The following is a 19,924-nucleotide window of genomic DNA, read 5'->3' as shown; positions in this document are numbered from 1 at the left end:
TACGCTTAGTTCATGAAATCCCTGCTCCAGCTTAGGATCGACTTGCTTTCCATTTCAGAACTAAAACTTCTGAAGTTACCTAAGCCTTCAGGATAGTTTCAGTGAATTAAATATACACCAAGAAGAGAGGGCTTACAAGAGATATGCCCTGTAGTTAATATGCTTATGCACAGCCAGTGGTGGAATTGCTTACGATTTTCTGCTTAAAATAGTCTTTCAAGAGTACGTAATTCCACGCACGAAATGACCTTGTAACATTTCCACCAAAAGTGTCTTGCAGTAGTCAGCTGAAATATGAGAATACCCATCACAGTCTACTGGGAACCATAAATTCAAAAGGCTGCTAAAATGGAAGCATTTATTTTACTTAGGATATATCATCTGGTCCTTTTACCACACAGCCATATATACCTTTTGGTAAGATTGTTATATAAGATACCATGGTTTTTTTACACTGTAAATAAAATCTGTGTTTTTCATTCATTAGGAAATATCTTAACGTTCCGGTGTATTCCCTTAGAGTTATTTTTGATCTTAAAATGAACTAAATTGTAAATACCAACATTTTTATTTGAAACCAGAAAGAACACTGCTCAGAATGGGAGAAAGCATTATGTGTTAATATAGTTACCGTTTCTGAAAGGATCACTGCTTCAGACTGCTGCAGAGAAATATCAGCAGGTTTAAATTCTTTATCAAATATTTCTTGATGCTTGCTGTTCCGTTTCTCCTTCTTCTTTTCTTTCTTGTCTTTATCTAGGTCATCCTTGTCCAATTTATCTTGAGACCTAGAATGCATCTTTTTTGGCAGGAGGGGCTCAAGCACAAACCTAAAGAAAATTGTTCAAGAGATCAATAAAATACAATTTTCAAAACACCTGATTTTAATTTTCATAGTCCCCAGAGCCTCACTTTAGTTAAAGATGATTTGCTAATCAGTAAAACTCTATTGGAGAGGAAATGGGTGGGCAGAAGGTCAGAACAATCATTCTTGTCTCACTTCAAAATTTACTGCAGACCTGCTGAAGGACCAGTAACATATAGTTCCCGGCTCTATAGTATATTTACTATTTCACAGGTACACAACTCCCAGATTTCACTGTAAGAGGTTATACAAAAACGAGCCCAAGATATATATGGTGGCACCACAACAGGCATGCTAACAGACCCCTGGGAAGTAACGGGGGATCGGCACTGTGCAGGTGCGGGTGCTGGGCTTTAAGACATGTCACCTCCGCTACCTGAGCTCCTCGGAGGTAGCTGATATGTCTACCACTAGGCTTTAGGGATTTCTTCAAAGAAAATATCCAAGTCCTCAAATTCCTCTATTATTTTTTTTTTTGATGGAAGAGGATATATTTATTCCCTAGAAAAGGAGTAACTGCTGAGAAATTGTTTTTCGTGGTGTAGCGAGCTTCTGTCGAACATGCACGACACAACAAGCTTTCTAATGCCTGCAACTCATCCAGGTTACAGTCTGTTTTCATGGAAAAGCAAAAAAGCATCACATCTGTAGCAGTCACTGCACTGAAGTATGAAGTATAGAGGTTTAACCGCAGACACAATAACTGTTTCTTTCAGTAATTACAGTGTTGGGATATATCTGACACGGGTATGCACAGATATATTCACCTACAGCATGCACTGACGAAGATGAGACAGGAATGAGGTGCTCGGAGCGTTCTGTTATTACAGAGGAACTCAAGGATGATCATTCTGACAGTAACGAAGGGCCAGGGAATTTGCCAAGGAGCGGATGTTTTCCTACCTGGACTCTTCCACACCCAAAGCCATCTACTTCAGGTGTGAACACATGCATGGCTGATATACCACCACCACCATCTCTGAAATTTCTACAATACACAGCTTTTTGTCTTCAAAGAAAAAAAATACCCTAGGGCTTTAATGAATTTTTAAAGCAAAACTTCACTTTTTTAAAATAGTTTTTATTTTATAAGGAAGGACTATTCTAAATAATATTGGAACCCTTTTTAGCTAATTTTTTTGCTCGGTAATTTAAAGGTACCATTCTTTTATCTTACCTTTTTAATGACCGGTTTAAATAAAAGGCAAAGAGACATTTTATCTTAACTAGCTAAGAGATTCTTAGCTAGACCTGAAGTGTTTTGTAATTTATATTATTAACATACTAGTAAAAGCATAACCCAGTTAAAATTATTCTAACAGAGCTTAAGAGGATGTCACAAATCAGCATATTAGAAAAATCAAACCAAAAAAAACCAACCATACAAACAAAAACACCAAACAAACAAACAAAAAACAACCAGCCAAGGGGAAGTCGCTCACCTTTTCATTTTGGAAAAGTATTTATGTTGCCATGATGATGCACCCACATAAGCCAGAGTACTAACAGTGTAATACTGGGGGGGGGAGGGGGGTCACATTTCATACAATTCACAGGGAAGCTATCCTAATCATCAGCAATATCCGGCAGAAAGAAAAACATCTATATTGTGTTACCTTGTGACTATTTGTGTTTTGTTGTTGCTATTGTTGTATCAAGCACTAAAGGCCCTGTAGTTTCAGCACAATTAAGCTCATTTGATGAAAAGATACTCAGAAAAGTACCTGCAGCCCCTGAGTCATTGCCCTCATAACAGGAGCCAAATTCATACGAGCTGGGAGACAAAATGGCAAGCTTAGTTGCTAGACAGAGCTTCTTATCTCTCAGTGTCAAAGTGCTTCACAAAATATCTTACATCCCATTTTACAGAGTAAAGGAAGGGGAATGACTTGCCTGGGGCTGCAAAGCAGGTCAGTGACAAAGCCTGGAACAGACTGCAGCTCCCTCGGCATTGTGCATTTACTTTAGCTGCCTGAATCGAGCATTTTGGCTGTTTCTGAGGGCCATGCTGTGCTGGATGGCGGTGACAGCCCCCCACGTGTGGCCGCGCTTTGCGGGCAGCTTGCAGGTTTACAGTAAGAATTGCCACTCTTCACACAGTGATTGATTGCTTCCCTTCTAGGCATGCCTATTATTAGTGCTATTAATTATTTGTACGTGGTGTATCGGTGATACAAATGGGCCAGCATGCCACGGGTGTGCTGGAAGTACATGAGGACTTTCAACTTATGGCAAAACATGCAGGCAGCCTGGGACTTCCCATCCCCCAGCTCGTGCCTCTAAGTGCTCCTATCTGTACTGCCACAGGCCCATTTTAAGCAGAGAATAACGCAAAGGTCTTTTCTTAAAGTCAGAGGTTTATTTACACGGAGAGCTGGGAGTTGTAGAACACACTGTGTCGACATCTGCTTTGAGTTTTTACTGTTTAAAAGCTCTAAAGCAGGGGAAGCTGGGTGGCAGCATAAAATACAAGGTGGGTGATCTGGGCAAGACAGGCAGCTCCATTTTTAATTGTTTTTCATAGCTCCATCTCTAATCTCGTAAGTAACCTATCTTGAAGAGTGGGGAAATGGGTCAACTGCCCATAAACCCAATCAGATATGAGTAAGCTATGTGAACTCCTTCCAAGTTAGTAGTGACACTACTCACATCATTCTTACTGTCACTTGCATTTTAGAGGTCTTTCAGTACGTTACTTAAATCTGATGATTTTTCTTCTCCTGCTCCACTGATCAAGCAAATGAGCATTTTCTCAGTTATTAGTGATGGTATTTGCTTGCTCTGTCTTCCTTGCATGTGTTACAGGTGTATTGCCCCAGGCTCAGGGCAGGAGCTGAGCTGCACTGTGATCTTTGTGAGTATCGGTTTTACACATGCATGGACTCAGGAGATCCTCCAGAAATGCTAAGTAACATCCACTGCAACAACGCTGGGATGGAGATGCAAAAATTATGGAAGTGGCTTTCAGTGGAGAAAAAAAGATACATATAATGATTTTGAAGGGAAAAAGAGTAAAGAGGTTGAGGCAGGAAGGGACAGAATTAAAGATGAGAAACAGATGAGGAACAAAAACATTTTACCACCGAGATAAAATGAAGTTGCCCATTAGCCTGGGATGGTAAGCATGCACACGTTCCAGCAAGGCAACTTCCATGGCTGAATTAGTGAAAATGCATTGACATCTCTGCTGTCCTACGTTTACATAAACATGATGCATCATGTATGTGTTACAGAGGGGAATGTAATGAGATCTGAACTGCGCTCTGTGCAGTTCATTCCCAATGTGTACATAAACTGTTTGTAATCAGGGTAAGTATCATGTTGGTCCTTAGGTGCTGTATTTAATTTTACTTGATGCTTTTACTCTCTAGTCAGGTAATAACTCCCTCTGAAGGTGCACAAGGGACACTAACACTTCTAGTGCATCTCTGCATGTTGGCAGTCCTTTAGGAGGCTTTTAAAAAACTGCCGCTTTGGTCAAATATTGAGTTTCTGGGTTACGAATATGCCTGGGGGGAGGAGGAGGGAGACGGGAGTTCTGAGGCTGAGTGGAAAGAAAACAGATTATTTCTTCTGAGGGATGCGACTGTGAGACAGGGCTTATCAACAGAATTCCCAGTTCTCATGTGAAATATCTTGATAACTCTTGAAGTACAATCTTGCCATAAGCAGCTTTCCCTCTGGCAGCAAGAGTGAGAAGAAATGATTGAGCAGTTAGCTAATCCCTTCCTTCTCCCAAGCTACACCTGTTTACCGCTACAAGACTGGCGGAGCACACGTCTCATCACATACTTTGCACACGATCAGTTCCAAACAATTACACTTACAGAAAAAAAGAAAATGTATAACTGATCTCCTGTTAGTTTGGGGATTTTTGTTGAATGCTTAGGGGTTTTTGTTTTCCTTTGTTTTAAACAGCACCAAGAACAGCATTACATTTATTTTGGTTAAAAATTTTTTTGTGTGTGTGTCAGTATTTGGTCTGCCTGGTGGGGTGATGACAATCCTAAAAACCTGAGCTCTTGCTTTACAAACATAAGCCCCAAATGACTACTCCTTACGCACCCATCTGAGCCAGGTCGAGAAGGCGTGCTGTCTGAGGAGATAGAAGACACCGAGGCAACAGAGAGGGGTCTTGAAGATGACGGCATCGTGAACGATCTCACCATGGACCTTGGGCGACTGCCTCGTCTGTCATCCAGACTTGAAAGCTACAATGAAAGAATCATAACAAAAGATCTTACTTCTTAAATCACAGTATAGCTGACATCTCGCTACCAAAAGTAATGCAGAAAGTTCAGTATTTTTTTTCTCCAAGTGGAATGTTATATTATTTAATTACACATTTGTTCAACAACAAAGAAACCAATTCCAAATAAGCTCAATTTAAAGGAATCAGAGGAAATATTTAGGTTCTTATTTAAAAGTGCATGTAGAATTTTAAACATATTCTGATATTCATTTGCTTCGATGGAATTTACGTGTTGTTTTTTTTTTACAGCTGGGCTTTAAAAAGGAGCTTTTTACAAACATCATATTTTTTTTTTAACCCATCTCTGCAATTGGAGGATCTGCCATGTCAGTATATTTAAATGAAATGGAGGTGTTTTTTAAAAAAAACAAAACAAAACAAAAAAACACACCCGTAAGAGCAGCTTTACGTCAAGAGAGCCAATTTACAGAGTGACATCTAGGGTAAGAAGAAAATATATGAAAGATTTTTTTTGATGCAGACAATTTCAGAGTTCAGAATATTTATACAAGCTTTGTTAGTCATTAATAACTGATATATGCATAAAATAATTGAACTCTTTCAGTCAACAAATAAAAATCTCATGCTGTTTAATTACAGGTAGATTTTCCACCCTGTCAACTACTGGTAAATTGGCACTGTACGAGGAAGACAGAAGCAATAAAATTCCATCAATCCTGACAATTCTTACTGGTGGGTGGAAGGAAATGAGAAAGATAACACCACCTGTGTATGACTTTCCAGTCATCTCCCTGATGATGTAAATGTGTATTTTTGAAGTGACTGACATGCAAGTATCATTAATGTCAATTATTTCTGTTTTCCTTGGGAATAAATTATTATTTGATCTTTTCTCTACCTTAGTATATTAGCAAGATGGGATTTGAAGGACTATAAATGGAAGAGCACTTAGAAGGATACTATAAAGACTGGCAAGTTCCACATAAGATCTCATCGTTTCCATTAAAAAAAAGTCATTGCTATAGAAAAAAAAAAAAAAAAAAAAAAAAAAAAAAGAGAAAACTAATCTCTGAAGGAAGGCCTGACATTAAATTCAACAGGATACTTCACTGGCATATACTATTCCACCGAGGTTTTGGGTCCTCAGAGAGGACCAGTGGCACTGGGCTCACTTTGCTGCCCTGTCTGCTGCAGCATCTTCCCGGCCACTTCCATAGCCAAGGATGCAGTAAATCCCACTGAGGCTGAGCAGAAAGTTGAAGCTCTTTCACCATATGCCTTGTTATCAGACTGCAGGCAGCCTGCAAGTACCTTGGCACACGATATGCTGGCTTCCACTGCGTTAGAGGATATATGAGCCTATTTTCTGGTAAATACACGAACATCCTTTGTATTCCAGAGCAGTAACAAGTGAGAAGATAAATACTGCATATGCAAGTTTCACAAACTATTGCAATTTCACAAATAAACCTATGAATTATAGCACTTTGACAACATCTTTGTCAGTACTACCAGTAGATAAAGATAAAACTAACCCAGCAGTCTGCAATGCACTGTTAGGATGCCAGTTCTGCATATTCAGCGTTGGAGCAACTCTAGCCATTTGCTTCTTTAAAACTGATTTGCACAGTATTATGCAATTTGTGTGGCTTTTGACAAAATTATCAATTATATTATCAACCGAGAAGCAGTTTGCAGGCTTTTGGCCTTCTTCCCCTATGGCTAACATTCAAAAGGAAAACACCAATGCGTTGGAAAAAAACATCAAATTCTTGTCTGTGACTTAAAGATGAAGAAAAAACTGAAAATCACTTGCTGGAATGACAAAAGCATCAACTCCAGGGCTCCTAAATCTCATTAAGTAGCAGCTTAATCACTAAGTAGCAGCAGCCTACATTTCGGGTGGTGCCAGGGTGTGTGAAAATCCAAGATTCAGGCTGCACATCACTGTAGACCTGTATGACCCTGACATAAGTCCTGGAAAGGAACTACATCAACAGGAAGGCAACATTTGGCTCTGGAATTATCATGCCGTATCATCTCAGGTAGAGATTTACTTTTTAAAGAGGAATTCCTTAAAATAGAATACTGAGAATTTTTCTGCAAGAATCCAGAAAATTACCTGGATTTTCAAGGAACAGGCTATTTAGAAATTGTTCCCATGCTGGCAAATGAAAGTACCAAGGCTTTCTGAACATCTCCTATAGCATCTTTAATGATATCAAACATTTACGTATTTAATGATTTGATGGTTTCAAGTGATGACCAGAGAACAACCAGGCAATCCCGCATCACCATCGCTTTTTTAATCAGTGAGAATTAAAACAGAGAAAAACAAAATTGCCTGTAATTCACAGAAACTCCAAAACTGTTTGAAGCATGAAGTTGAAAGACAACTCACCACAGCTCGGACACCGTACTGCTTTTCTACTTTTTCTTTTAGCTGCCTGAAGCAAGCCTCCATCCGCTCATGGAATGGCCTCAGTGCTTCTGTCACCTTCTCCCCATGAATGCGGATGCCCTCTGCCAGGAACGGGATCTGCAAAGCACAAACACGTCACCCTTAGTGTGCTGAGTCCTCTCCCAGCTAAAGATGAGGGCAAGATTGCTATGTATGTAGCAGGAGTGAAAGATCTCATGGAATAACAGCAATAATAAAGGCCATTTTACATGAAGCACAACATAGTAAAAAAGGATCTAAAAATGTTTTACATTATTTCCTGGACTGTTACCCACCATCCTTTGAAATTAATATACCCATAGTTCTGCCCTGCTATCATGCACTGGAGGCACAGCTGAATTTATCTGGCAGCACAAATATTCCTATTATGTTACGTTCACAAGCCCTCATGTACTTTAAAATGGCAAACTGATGAATGACGACTCTCACACTGGGTTATTAAAATCAGTCCTTTACCAGTTTCAGGAGAATAAAACCTTGAAGGAGGAAATATCTATATGTTTTCTTTAGTAAATACTATCTCTAACTGCAAATGAGCTACATCCTTGGACATGTATATATTGCAGAGCAATATTTATTAATAAAATACAATGCTTTAACTGCTGAAAGCTAGATTTCTCCTTAGGAAAAAATATTTTATTTTCTTTGAGAACAAAATAATGAAATTAGCTCTCTTTTGTAACTGAAAATAATCATCTATTTGCAAGGCTTCTGTCACAAAATATCCATGCCAACACAGGATTATATAATTAGTTCATAGTGTGGAGGTGTAGCTGACCTTTTAAAATGTTTTAAGAGAGACATTTTCATTCCCACAGCAATCCAGATATACCATTAGAATTTTGTATTAGGAAAAATATTTCCTCTTCCAGGTCCTTTTCAGCCCACACTGTGCTCTGATTCTGACTTAGATATTCTCTGCAGCAATCAAGCTAAGAGGCTTCTTCTTAATAATTCATAATTAAATCATAATACTGATTAAAAACAGATTTTTCTAATAAGACTAGGCAGCAATCAGAACAAGCAGCTTTATTAGTAAGGAGAATAATAAATACACAGATGAACTACAGATGAACAAACTGAAGAAATCTTATCACGATGATTTTGGGTTTGGGCGCTATTTAAATTGACATGGTTTCTTTTCCTAAAAGATAGCCAAGACAACATTTTTGCTATAGTCAATTTTATTTATAGTCATGTGGATTTGCACTCTACAAATATTAAGCAATAAATTGGAAAACTTCTCTGCTCTGAATAAGTAAATGAACTTCACAATGTTTGTAATTACCAGGCCGCATTCTGACCCTCTTGCTTTGAAGGGGTAAGTGGTCACTTGGCTCATTTATTTAAAAGAACCTGCTGACTTTTTAAATAGATTCTTTTTTAAAAAATCAAATAGCCACATGAAGTACATGTGGGGTCTGAAGCTCCAGCTCTGAGCTAATTTTTAAAAGCACAAAACGCACTAATGAGCCTGTCCTAGGGAGCGGGCATCTCCAATTTTCAGAAAATCAAGGGATATGAAGTAAAAGAAATGTATTTATTTATTTAGAGAAATGTCCCAGTCATGGAAAAAAAAATAAAAATAATGTAGGTGCTGCCTTTGAGTGCAGGTGCTAAGCAGAGGCTGAGACACGCAGGCTGGCAAGTGGCAGGGTTAGCTCTGCGGGGAGCTCCCTGACGGACCATGTGGCAGCAGACCTGGGTGCATGGCTTTAACTTGCTGCACATGAGAAAACTGGCGAGATCTGACTTTTCTCTTCACAACAAAGCAGTTCACAAAATGCACTCGTGACATATGATACCGAATTCACAGAGAAGATGAAGTGGAGGCAGCAGCGTCACGAACCTCATTAGAGTGATGACAAGAAGTGAATGTGAAGGCAGTGAAGGTGTTTGCCTTAATTACTCTTTCTTGCTCGGAGGTAATTAGCAGACAGGAGGGGTGCAGAGGAGGCTGGGCTCCAGCGACCCACTGTGAGCTTCTGCCCCTCGGAGAAGCAAGATGAAAGGAGGGCTCGTGGCTGGGCCTGCAGGCCACGGCGTGGCTGGGCTGGCACAACGGGCACCTGAAGGCCGGCGGCTCCTGGCCTCGTTGCTCATTTAGTGAAACAATTTTTTTTCTGTTAACCTCAAAATTCTTTCTGCTTCTCCTTTCCAGACACTGACATCAGGAAATTTGGTTATGAGCCACTGAATTTTAAACCTATTTGAACCTCTGATGCAGAGACAGCTGCAGACTTTGCCACCTTCCTTGTCCTGCTGATTCATTTGGCTTTGGAGCAATCGATGCGTTTGCTTACAGCTTTATTTCAAAACATCCTACAGAGTGCCCTCAGCTTTGGGGAGGGAAGGGAGAAAGTAAAGGTAACAGCAAGAAACTGAACTAGAAAAGAATGAGCTGAATGAGAAAGGAAACCAGCTCAAGACGGCATTTATCACATCAACCTTCATTTTTTGTTGATTCTAAAATTTTATAAAGTTACTTTGCAACTTAATAGTATTCCCTGATTTTTTTCCCTTCCTTTTCCCTTCAATACCTTGATCTGCTTGGCCAAAAACTACAAAAAGGGTACATAAATTTGAATTATTAAACAGCTTAATATAAAATCTTTTGTAATAATGATGTCGTAATATATGACTATAAAGCTTACCTTCCATGTGCTACAATTCTTTTAGCTATGTAGAAGTAACCTAAGATTTTTATGTGACTTTTTAGTTTTTGTATGCTGTAAATACATTAGCTAAACAGTGAGTGATTAACATCATCAATGATTCATTTCATTATCTTCATGTTAAAATAAAAAGATAAGCTTGAAATGATATAGTTACATGGAAACTAATTTTTCTATGTGAAAAAGAACTAAGGCAAAAATGGACTTTGCTTTACTAGTAATATTTGTATGAAAAAAACAATGGAAAGAAACAAAAAATAATTTTAATTAAATAATTCATGGGAATTATAAAAGGACAGTGTCCTGAAGAACATGAATTCCAAAGCACGACTGAGACAAAGGTGAGGTAAGGGAATAGAAAAAAATAATTTAAATAGTCAGCTGATAATACAACTGTCAGACGATTTCATATATCCAGATTGATTTATAGAGCATAAAGAAAATCTCTGTGTGATTACAAAATACCAAGAACCACATTATTGAAAAATGAAAACTCATTTTTGCTTTCAATCACTGTCAAGTCATTGATGAATTCAAACCACTGCCTTAGTTTGGAAAGTTTCCATAACAACTCTCTCTCATTGCATGAGCTCTCCACCCTGCTCCCGTCAAGTTATGATGTGTTCTGAAAACTGAAATTATTTTAGAAAATGCTTAAGTCTTAGAATAAACTAGATATACACAAAAAGACTATGCTAATTTATAATCACTGATTTCCACTCTGAAATGGCTACACCTTTCAGTGAAAAGAATTTTCAAATAATAATAATAATAAAAAAAGTCTATTTTGATCCCTTTATCTTTCTGGTTCTTATTTTCTTTGGAATTATAACACTGATGGGAAATTATGAACTTAAAACCACTGAATAATTAAAATATAATGTGATTATCTGCAATACGTATTTTAAAATACTAATACTATTTTAAGACACACATCACCAAAGTGAATCTGTGCTGAGGAAAAGTGTGTCTGTAATTCATTTGAAGTAGCTCTATCAGAGGCAAAAGCAGAGAGCTGACATGAAGTCAGTCTTCTGGGATCAAATTATTTTCCACTATAGAGCTTAAAGCTCCTAAAATCTAATCTTCTGTAAAAGCTCACAGGAAAATAAGTAAGTAAGTAAGTAAGTAAATAAATAAATATATTTTCAAACCAAAAGAGTTTTTATTCAGTGATAGTTTTATGGCCTTCAGGGGATTTTTTTTTTTTTTTAATTCTGTATCTTTGATTCTGCTACCTCTAAAATTGAGTTCTATAGAAATGTAAATTATTCCTTTTATTATAAAAATAAAATTGAATATAAAAAGGCAATGATGCACTTTGTTCTTCTATGGGAAAAACATTTCCAGTCATATTGGTATTTTTTTAGTTATCACAAAATTATCTTGAGACCTGTGGAAAATGTCCACCATAGGACTTTGGAACAAAATTGGAGTTGTTTCCTGTTTGTCCTGCAAAATATTCTTTGGTATATGAAAGCGCATTTCTTTATGCAAGAGGGTTCCTGCTTTGTTTAAGGCACTGGACTGGAAATCTGGGTTCTGTTGACCGTTCTGGAAATATTATCTGTGTAATCTGACATTTAAATGATTTCTGTTCTAATATGTCATAAAAATAGCAGGTGATTTCACCACATAATGTGGCATTTATGAATCATGAATATTTTTGTGGCATGTTAAGTTATACAGCAAATGAAGCAAAGGTTTAGCAAGGCCTAGATGAATTTGTTAAATATTTTGCATTTACGTTTTGTGACTTTCACACTTAACATTGTGTACTAAAAGGTGCTATACGTATATATACAAATGGAAAATATATTGTTTGAAGGAAGAAGTGAATACGTGAAGAAATACTCTCTCAAAGCATGTAAGTAGGAAGATTCTGCATTGTTTCACCTGAATGTTTGAGAATACGTTAAAAAATCAGCCTTAGAAAGTTAAAACTCAAAACTAAATTGCCAATATACTAACCAACATTATTATAAAATGTTTTCTCTTTTGAGTAACACGTGATCTTTACACTGTACTGCTGTAATAAAAAAAAAAAAAAAAAAAAAAAGTGAATTTTCTCAAAAGCGACACAAAACTGCCTTTCTATGGCCAACCAGACTCAAAATTTTTACCTGCCAAGCTATCAGATCCTTCAGCTTTTCAATCTTGTCATGATCTTCTGGATGCTCGTGCATATATTTTTCAGTAAAAAAAGCCTAGTCAAGAGAGAAAAATGAGCAGTTATTTCAGAAAATGAACCAACGTAGACTACCTTGGAAGGATTGCCTACAGCAAAGATAAATGAATCAACCCCAAAGTTCTGGAAAACGGCAGTAATAGCTACAAACACATCTAAGAGAAGATACATAATTTAATGATGTTTAAGATGACTACATCAATCCTTTACAACCAGTAAAGGGGTAGACGAGCACATGGTGGTCAAGACCAAATTTTGTGTGCAGTATCACAAAGGACTTCTGCTTGGCACATCTCTGAGTGTCTTTTTAGCAGCTCCCAGGACGTAAGAAATTTTGGTAGATGAACTGCATGACAGTTACTGAAGGACAGAAATGGCCTCATCCAATGACTTGTCAGTCAGCATGTACCTTCACGATTTATTTTAGAAAATTCATGTCGCTTCTGTAGGCTAGTTTAATATGATTAATATTCAAACATGAACAAAAGATACAGCGTTTATAGTTTTCCAGTGTTTTCTTCTTGCATATAACTTTAAAAGCTAATGTTGTAACATGCAGTTAAGATTATTTAGAAATATTGCAACTGACTGTTGTCTCAGAAAGTCTCTAGCACTTGATTAATCCTTAAAAAACTCATGCATTTGAAAGCAAAGGAGAAAATTGCAATCAGCTATTTGGTCACTGAAGTTCACTCAGAAATTCCTGCTTTGGGTCCGCGTCCAAGCGCATGAGAGCACACATTGGAAATGTCATCAATCTCAGTTTGTAATTCTAGCAAGCAATTGCTTACCACATCCCTATGTTAAGTACTCTTGCTGCTAAGCACATAATCTTTTATTTCTAATTTGAAAAGGCAAAAATTTATCCACAAATATCAACAGTACATAACAAGGTAAGTTTTAAGCAACGTTCTACAGAGCATGCATTAGGGAACGCTCACATAGTGCTTATACAAACACATACACACGTTCTGCGGCATCGAAGAAGATGTTCAGAGGTTGCAAGAGGTGAATTACTGCAGGACAGTTAATTTTTATGTTACCTTCTCATAGTTTGTGAAACCTCCCATGACTGCAGGATCCACAATGCCATTAAGTAGCATAGAGAGAGGGTTAATGGGTAGATTTGGATCATTTAAATGCTGTTGAACCATATTATTGATCTTATCATTTGTTAGTTGCATGGTTTCTATTGCATTTTCCAGTGGACTAATTTCAACCTAAAATAAAAACAAAAGGATGCTTTAATTAAGGAGCAGAGTTCTTAACCTGCCGTGGAACTGGCTGTCCACCAAACCACCACGTTTAAAAACATTTCATGTATTTCAGAACCAAAGGTATTTTAACCAATAATTAACAGACAGGGTGGTTTCAGACACTTAAATTAATCAGTACCTGTAGAGAAAGTTAAATGCATTTCACTATTGCGGTACATGTTACATCTCAGAAGCACAACAGAGCAAAACATTTAGCAAGGCTCTGACAAGAATCATGTGAGTTTTTCGGAGGATTACAGAGAACATTACAGATTATGGATCGGTGAGTTTTAGCAGTACAAAGAAGAATCCAGCTTAATGTAACAGAAAGAAAGAAATGATAACTTAATGTGGATTTTCTGATGGAAAATGTAATCCTAAGAAGCTCAAAAATCTAGAAGATATTTTTGCAGTGATTATTTTGGTATATGTCCAAGGAAATGGAGTTTAATATTTTGAAGAGATGGCTTCTAGGCTATCTACTGTGCTTTTTTTCCCATGAGGTCCCATTTTCTTCTTCCAAACTTGGATAACTGAAGTTAGAAATTGACTGCCTCCAACTACTATTTATGATCAGATACTCTGCCTTTCAGACTGACAGTTGCTCATACTGAAAAAAAAAGTATTAAAAAAATTAAAATGTTGCTAAAATAGACAGATTTAGTGAATGAGCAAAAAAGAACTAATTAGCAAGCAACCCACAACGTAGACATTCCTTACTGGAAGCCTTAAGTCATAGTCTACTTATATTTAAAAAAATTATGTGGCAGGAATAGAAAAGGAAGGTTAATTGAGGCCTACAAGGAAAAAGCAAGTGTATATTTGATTACAGACTAATTTACATAAATGCTACGTAAACAAAGAAGCACTTCTACCTGGCTATCAGTTGCTTACCATGTTTCTGAGAACCACTTATAATCAAATCTCTTTAGTTGTTACTCTTACACCTGCCATCTGATTACAAGGGTGTTTTAATTAGCATTTTAAAAAGTCTGCCTGGTGAATTATTCTGGAAAGCAGGTACCAAGCTGAATGCTTCTGCTGTGCTGCAGACCAGACCAGGCTGAGATGCTCACAAGCTGACCACCTTTCGGAGCTGAACTTGCTACAAGTGAAATTTTGACAGGGAAAATGACCGTATTCAACATTTCATTCTGCAAGAACCGTTGTGAATATCATTCGCTGAATTTAGGATTCTGCCATTTTTATTAATGGGATTATAACTGTATAATTTGTTGATGAACTGTTGCTTTTAAAGCTCTTGAATATGTACAGAAATTAGCACTCACTGAGCAGACTGACACTTTTTAAACTTCTCTGCATCAGCAATCATGGCTCTCTTTCTCAGTCTCCTTTCTCTTCCTGTTCTTATTAATCCTCCCCTCTACTAAAAAGCAGAGTTGCAGTTCCCACCCTACTATTACATGCTACTGTACTTTGGACCCTGTTGAAAGCTATTAAACACATCTATTCTTGTAAACTGTGAGCTTTCTTCTAAGCTTTCTGGACACTACACCATCTATTTATGGCAAAGAAAAAAACAATACTGGTGTGTTGGAACCTATTAAAAATTAAACATAAAAAAATAGAGATTAATGCTTGTGCTTTTTAAAACTCACTCAATATACTCAAAATCCAGTTTCTAATTCAGTGGCTGGCCTCAGCAATTTTTTTCCCTGCAACTATTTGTGTCCAGCTAAACCACATCAGATAGAGAATAATGAACGCGTACAATGAATTCACTGAGAGATAATGAACACATGGGAAAGGTTTAAGTACAAGTTCTCAGAAATCACTGAAAAACAACAATAACATCAACAAATAGATTAAAGGAAATGATGTATGTTCCTATTGTTTATGTAACAATGCACTGTATTTATTAGATTACTCAATTCACTCTTACCACTGATATGACCTCCCCTCTTCCTTTAAAGATATTCTAGTTCCATCAATAAAAGATGAATGCGCAAAGCTACTTAAATTCATTGCGCTTACTTAAACATCAATAATATTTGTATCCCTAATCAAAATTTAGCATTACAGGCATGTGAACTTAGTGATCACGCTTCTAGCATTTTAGCTGACAGGAATCCTGAAGAAAGTCAATACCAATTTTGTAGAAACTACGCCAGAGCTGGGTCAAAAGTTATCCTTCGCTGTCTTCCCACATATTATTAAGTTCCATTCTGGTATCATTTTCCAACTATGTGACTAACATCATCCTTACTTACGAAAAGCTTATGGAAAGCACTCTCTCAGGATTTATGCGCATTTCGATGACAAGCACGGCGTTAAAGGTGCACGTATACAAATTGCTTACATAAAGCAGCCTGTTAGGCTGTGCTCTTAACTTGTAAGGAAAAGAGACTTTCATCAGATTTGCCGGCTTTTATAAACAACACTTTTTGCAATGACGAAGATAAACACAATCTTCTCTATCAGGATTATACTGAAAATACAAAATTCATTAAAAATTCAATGTGTTTTACTCAGTTGCCTATTACTGTCAAACATCACATTCATATTCTGTTACTATAGATACCATAGTAATTTTCTGCATTACTTCTGTTCATCTAAATACAACTGTCCAACATAACCTCAATGGAGCAATGAAAAAGGTTTTAATTAATCATATGCAAATTGTTCTTTTCCTTTAAAAATACGCTTCACAAGAGAGAATTAAAAACTGCAGTAACAATGTTTTTATTGCTACTTAAAAATTACAGCTGCGTAAGAATAATTTAATCTTTAAGGCACTTAATGGATACGTCTTATCTAAACAGTCTAAATGGTGGAGCAGAGAAATGCCTATTTTTGAGTTACTTTGTGGGGTTGCTAGGGTATATTTTAGCTAACTATGGAAACGAACAAAAACAATCTTTAATTGTGAATGATAAGTACAGAAGAAATGCAGACACACACAGTGCATTCAACTTATGGTATATTTTGAATAAATTACAAACAAAATGCCAGAATTCTCATTTCCAAAATTCAAATTAGTTTCATTTCCATGTAGTAGAGTTCTCCTACAGCACCTCCTTTCCCTCTTCATTTAGGCACATGGCTGAAGCCACAGGCTTTTATGGCTCACCTGCTGAAAGCTGGAATGCTTTACAAAAGTACTTCAAGTACTTTAGCAACTTTGCCCTTAAGGTCGGGAAGGTTCAGCATGTGTTTTCTTGTATCAGGAGTGGAAAAGTATTACTTCAGTCACCCTTAGCCAATAATCAGCATCCTCAGCAAGCAAGTTCCCCTTGTCTTAGCATGTCAGATACAGTCACATTGATTACTTGTTCACAGAAGCACGGTCATACAGAAATATAAATTCTCCCTGGCTGTATAAGAGCCCCATTCTTTTATGTAATCTCAGTAAAGCCAAATTGATCTTACCATGAAAACTGATTTGACTTCAAACCACCTCAGAATCCCCGGTAATTTGTATGCTGTCACATAGATGGTCCTCTCAATCCACATATTCTGCAAATATAACACAAACCACACTATCAGACTGATAGCTGTTATCTAAAGAAAGCCTTACAACATCATCAGGCAAAGGAACTGCCATCTGACAGACATTATGAAGCCAGAGGAAAATTTCAGATGGAGTCTGCTGGGGGAGACGATGGAATAGCACTGACTCAAATTTGTGGTTGCTTTGGCACTGTGACACTGATACATGGGTTTAGCAGAAAAAAAAGCCCTGCTGTCTTAACAAAAGGAGAACATTATATTAAACATCTACCTGACCATACCGTCATTTTTCCTGCATACCTTCCAAGGCATTTGAGGACCATCCTCCATAAAACCACATCATGTTGGGCAAGCAAAGCTCTTGCCCAGGAGGACAGTGGAGCAGAGGGACAGGTTCCCCAGAAAGGCTGTGCACTCCCTGTCCTGGGAGGTTTCAAGAGCCACTGGCGTAAAGCTCCGAGCTGCTGGGGCTGATCCAGAGCTGGCCCTGCATGGGGCAGGGTTGGACCCAGGCCCTCCCAAGGTCCCTTCTGGTCCTGTAGGTCCCAACCTGAATTTGCAGTCCTGTGACTTCATCCAACCAAGCTGTAACCTTCAATGGCTTTGCTGTAACATCTCCTCGCTGGTTTAAAATTAAGGATGTTTGATTTAACCTGTCTCCCTTCACATGTGCACATTTGGTTCTTAACTGATGCCAAACATATCAGTACATGTGAGGCTTTTTAAAAATGGAATTGTTTATTCCATCTTCCATTAACAGAAGAGGAGCTTTCAGAGTGAGATTGATACACTTGAATTTTGATGACTACTCAAAATGTATTGTAAGCTGTGGCACTCTGGTCTAGCATCATCTTTTTAGAAAAGGAGGGTTTCTTACTTACTACTTAGCTAAACCCACACAGGTGATGAAATTACCAATTTTTGATAAAGCAGCCAGCAAAAGAGGCTAGAGACATTGAAGGAGTCTCTGAGCGAATGTTCAGTCTTAGTTGTAGGGAACCAAATACTCAGCATTTAGTAGCACAGAAATTAGATTAGAGCCTGTTACTTCCAGAAAATGGCATTCTTTGCTTAAAATAATAAATTAATGTATCATTTCTTAACTGCTGCTACTACTACTTTGTTATTAACTGCATCTGCTAGAACTGCGAATAAATTGGTGTCTATAAAAAAGGGGCAATCAAATTGATGTAGCCTGTTCTAAACGTCTTGATGAACACAAGCTGTGCTCAAAGGGAGTTTTATTGACCATTAGATGGAAAACACGGTTTTGTAAAAAAATGCATGGCTGCAAAAAGATCGTTTTTAGAAGATGCCTGACTAGCATCTTCAGAACAAGCCAAGTTTTGGCAAGAGACATCTATCTTTTCAGGTGTAACAATTCTGGACTTCTGTCTCAGAATAGTTTTTAACAAACTTAATACAGCTCTGCCTATTATTTCTATTGGTTTAAAATAGAACATGATTTTTTTTAATTTAACTTCTATGATAAATAATCACATTTAAGCCTAGAACATATATTAAAATAACCAAAACATAATGAACAGTTTGAATGATCAAAATGGATGGAAATAAACAAGCAAAATCCCCAAAGTAGGTAATTTTTTTTTTACCGCAAATTCATTGTCTGGGTTTTTCTCTCCTTTTCGAACAGGCCGTGAATACTCAAACCGCTGGACTTCATTCACCCTATAGAAGCTGAAGAGGAAAAGCACAATCAAAACCAAATGCTATCTGTTTAGGAATTGCTGCTAAACACTACTAGAAAAAAGCTTATGTGTAAGTATAACGCATGGAATCACTGTTTTCCAGTGGGTTAGACAGAATCTATGTTAATATTAAGAATAACCATGAAATGTCCTCCCACTTACCACACTCCTCGGCTATGTACATGTCCATAACACAACAGGTAGAACTAGTTTAAGTGTTACAAATGAGACTGATAACCTTGGGAAGATGACCAAAACTCACCTCACGATTTGTTCTGACACCGGTTTGTGAAATTTAGATGGCAAATCAAGCTTTGGCTTTACAGTAAAGCACTGGATATCTGAATTCAGGGGTTAAGAACTGAAACGAGAATTTCCATTATGCACAACAGGCATTTCAACGGGAACACGGGTAAAAGAACAACATTAACATGTTACACCAACAGAGCAACAGCCGGCTGCTCACACTGCCCGCAGATAGTCCATCTGCAGGAGCTGCTGCACAACCCAAGGATACACTGGCCGGAGGAGTTTTTAATGTCGTCGCCTGGTGGAGATGTTGTTTTCATTTTTTCTGCATTTGGAAACTGAGTTAATAACCTTGCTTCGAAGTCTTCACGGCGTTCGTACTCCTTTCCCCGGTAAATGAAGACTTTGTTCTGGAAACAAATCAAGAGATGAGATCCTTAGACCAGTGTTCCCAGTTCGTTACTGGGATCTCAGAAGCGTTGACTCGAGCAATGGTCAGTGAGATATTAACGTTCCTAACATTAGGATATAATCAAGAGTTTACAACTATTTTACACCAGTTCAATAAAGCACAGACATCTTTCCTTAACTTCAATTCAGTACTGAGACCCTTAAGCAGATCCTTGCTTTTAGGTTTCTGTATAAACCATGCAGAATTCAGTGGGGCCTAAAGACGTGATTGCAAGGACCTATAAAGTAAGTGCCCTCTGAAAATGTATCAAGACAAATTACGTCCATCAAATCCAAGATCTCCCTCTGTAATTCCTCTCATCCATCTTCCACAGTTAATGCTGGATGGAAGTAAACTACAGATTTAGGCTTTTTATAGGTAAACAT

General features: G+C 37.6%; 1 protein-coding gene across 2 annotated transcripts in view; it reads right to left on the bottom strand.

The window, feature by feature from the left end:
* The window catches only part of DOCK1 (dedicator of cytokinesis 1), a 271,261-nt gene that overhangs the window by 18,803 nt on the left and 232,534 nt on the right, over positions 1 to 19,924 (bottom strand). For both annotated transcript variants that reach the window (XM_035329518.1, XM_035329519.1), the window contains exons 41-49: positions 19,356 to 19,497; positions 19,101 to 19,179; positions 18,743 to 18,827; positions 17,049 to 17,135; positions 13,446 to 13,622; positions 12,338 to 12,421; positions 7,480 to 7,617; positions 4,931 to 5,076; positions 632 to 830 (exon numbers count right to left, since the gene is read on the bottom strand). In XM_035329518.1, coding sequence (XP_035185409.1) covers positions 632 to 830; positions 4,931 to 5,076; positions 7,480 to 7,617; positions 12,338 to 12,421; positions 13,446 to 13,622; positions 17,049 to 17,135; positions 18,743 to 18,827; positions 19,101 to 19,179; positions 19,356 to 19,497 — 1,137 coding nt within the window. The remainder of the gene's footprint in view (positions 1 to 631; positions 831 to 4,930; positions 5,077 to 7,479; positions 7,618 to 12,337; positions 12,422 to 13,445; positions 13,623 to 17,048; positions 17,136 to 18,742; positions 18,828 to 19,100; positions 19,180 to 19,355; positions 19,498 to 19,924) is intronic.

The sequence above is a fragment of the Oxyura jamaicensis genome, chromosome 6 (genome assembly GCF_011077185.1).
Source record: "Oxyura jamaicensis isolate SHBP4307 breed ruddy duck chromosome 6, BPBGC_Ojam_1.0, whole genome shotgun sequence".
In the NCBI taxonomy this organism is placed as follows: Eukaryota; Metazoa; Chordata; class Aves; order Anseriformes; family Anatidae; genus Oxyura; species Oxyura jamaicensis.
Note: the sequence above shows the minus strand (reverse complement) of the source record. Positions and strands in the feature narration are given on the sequence as shown.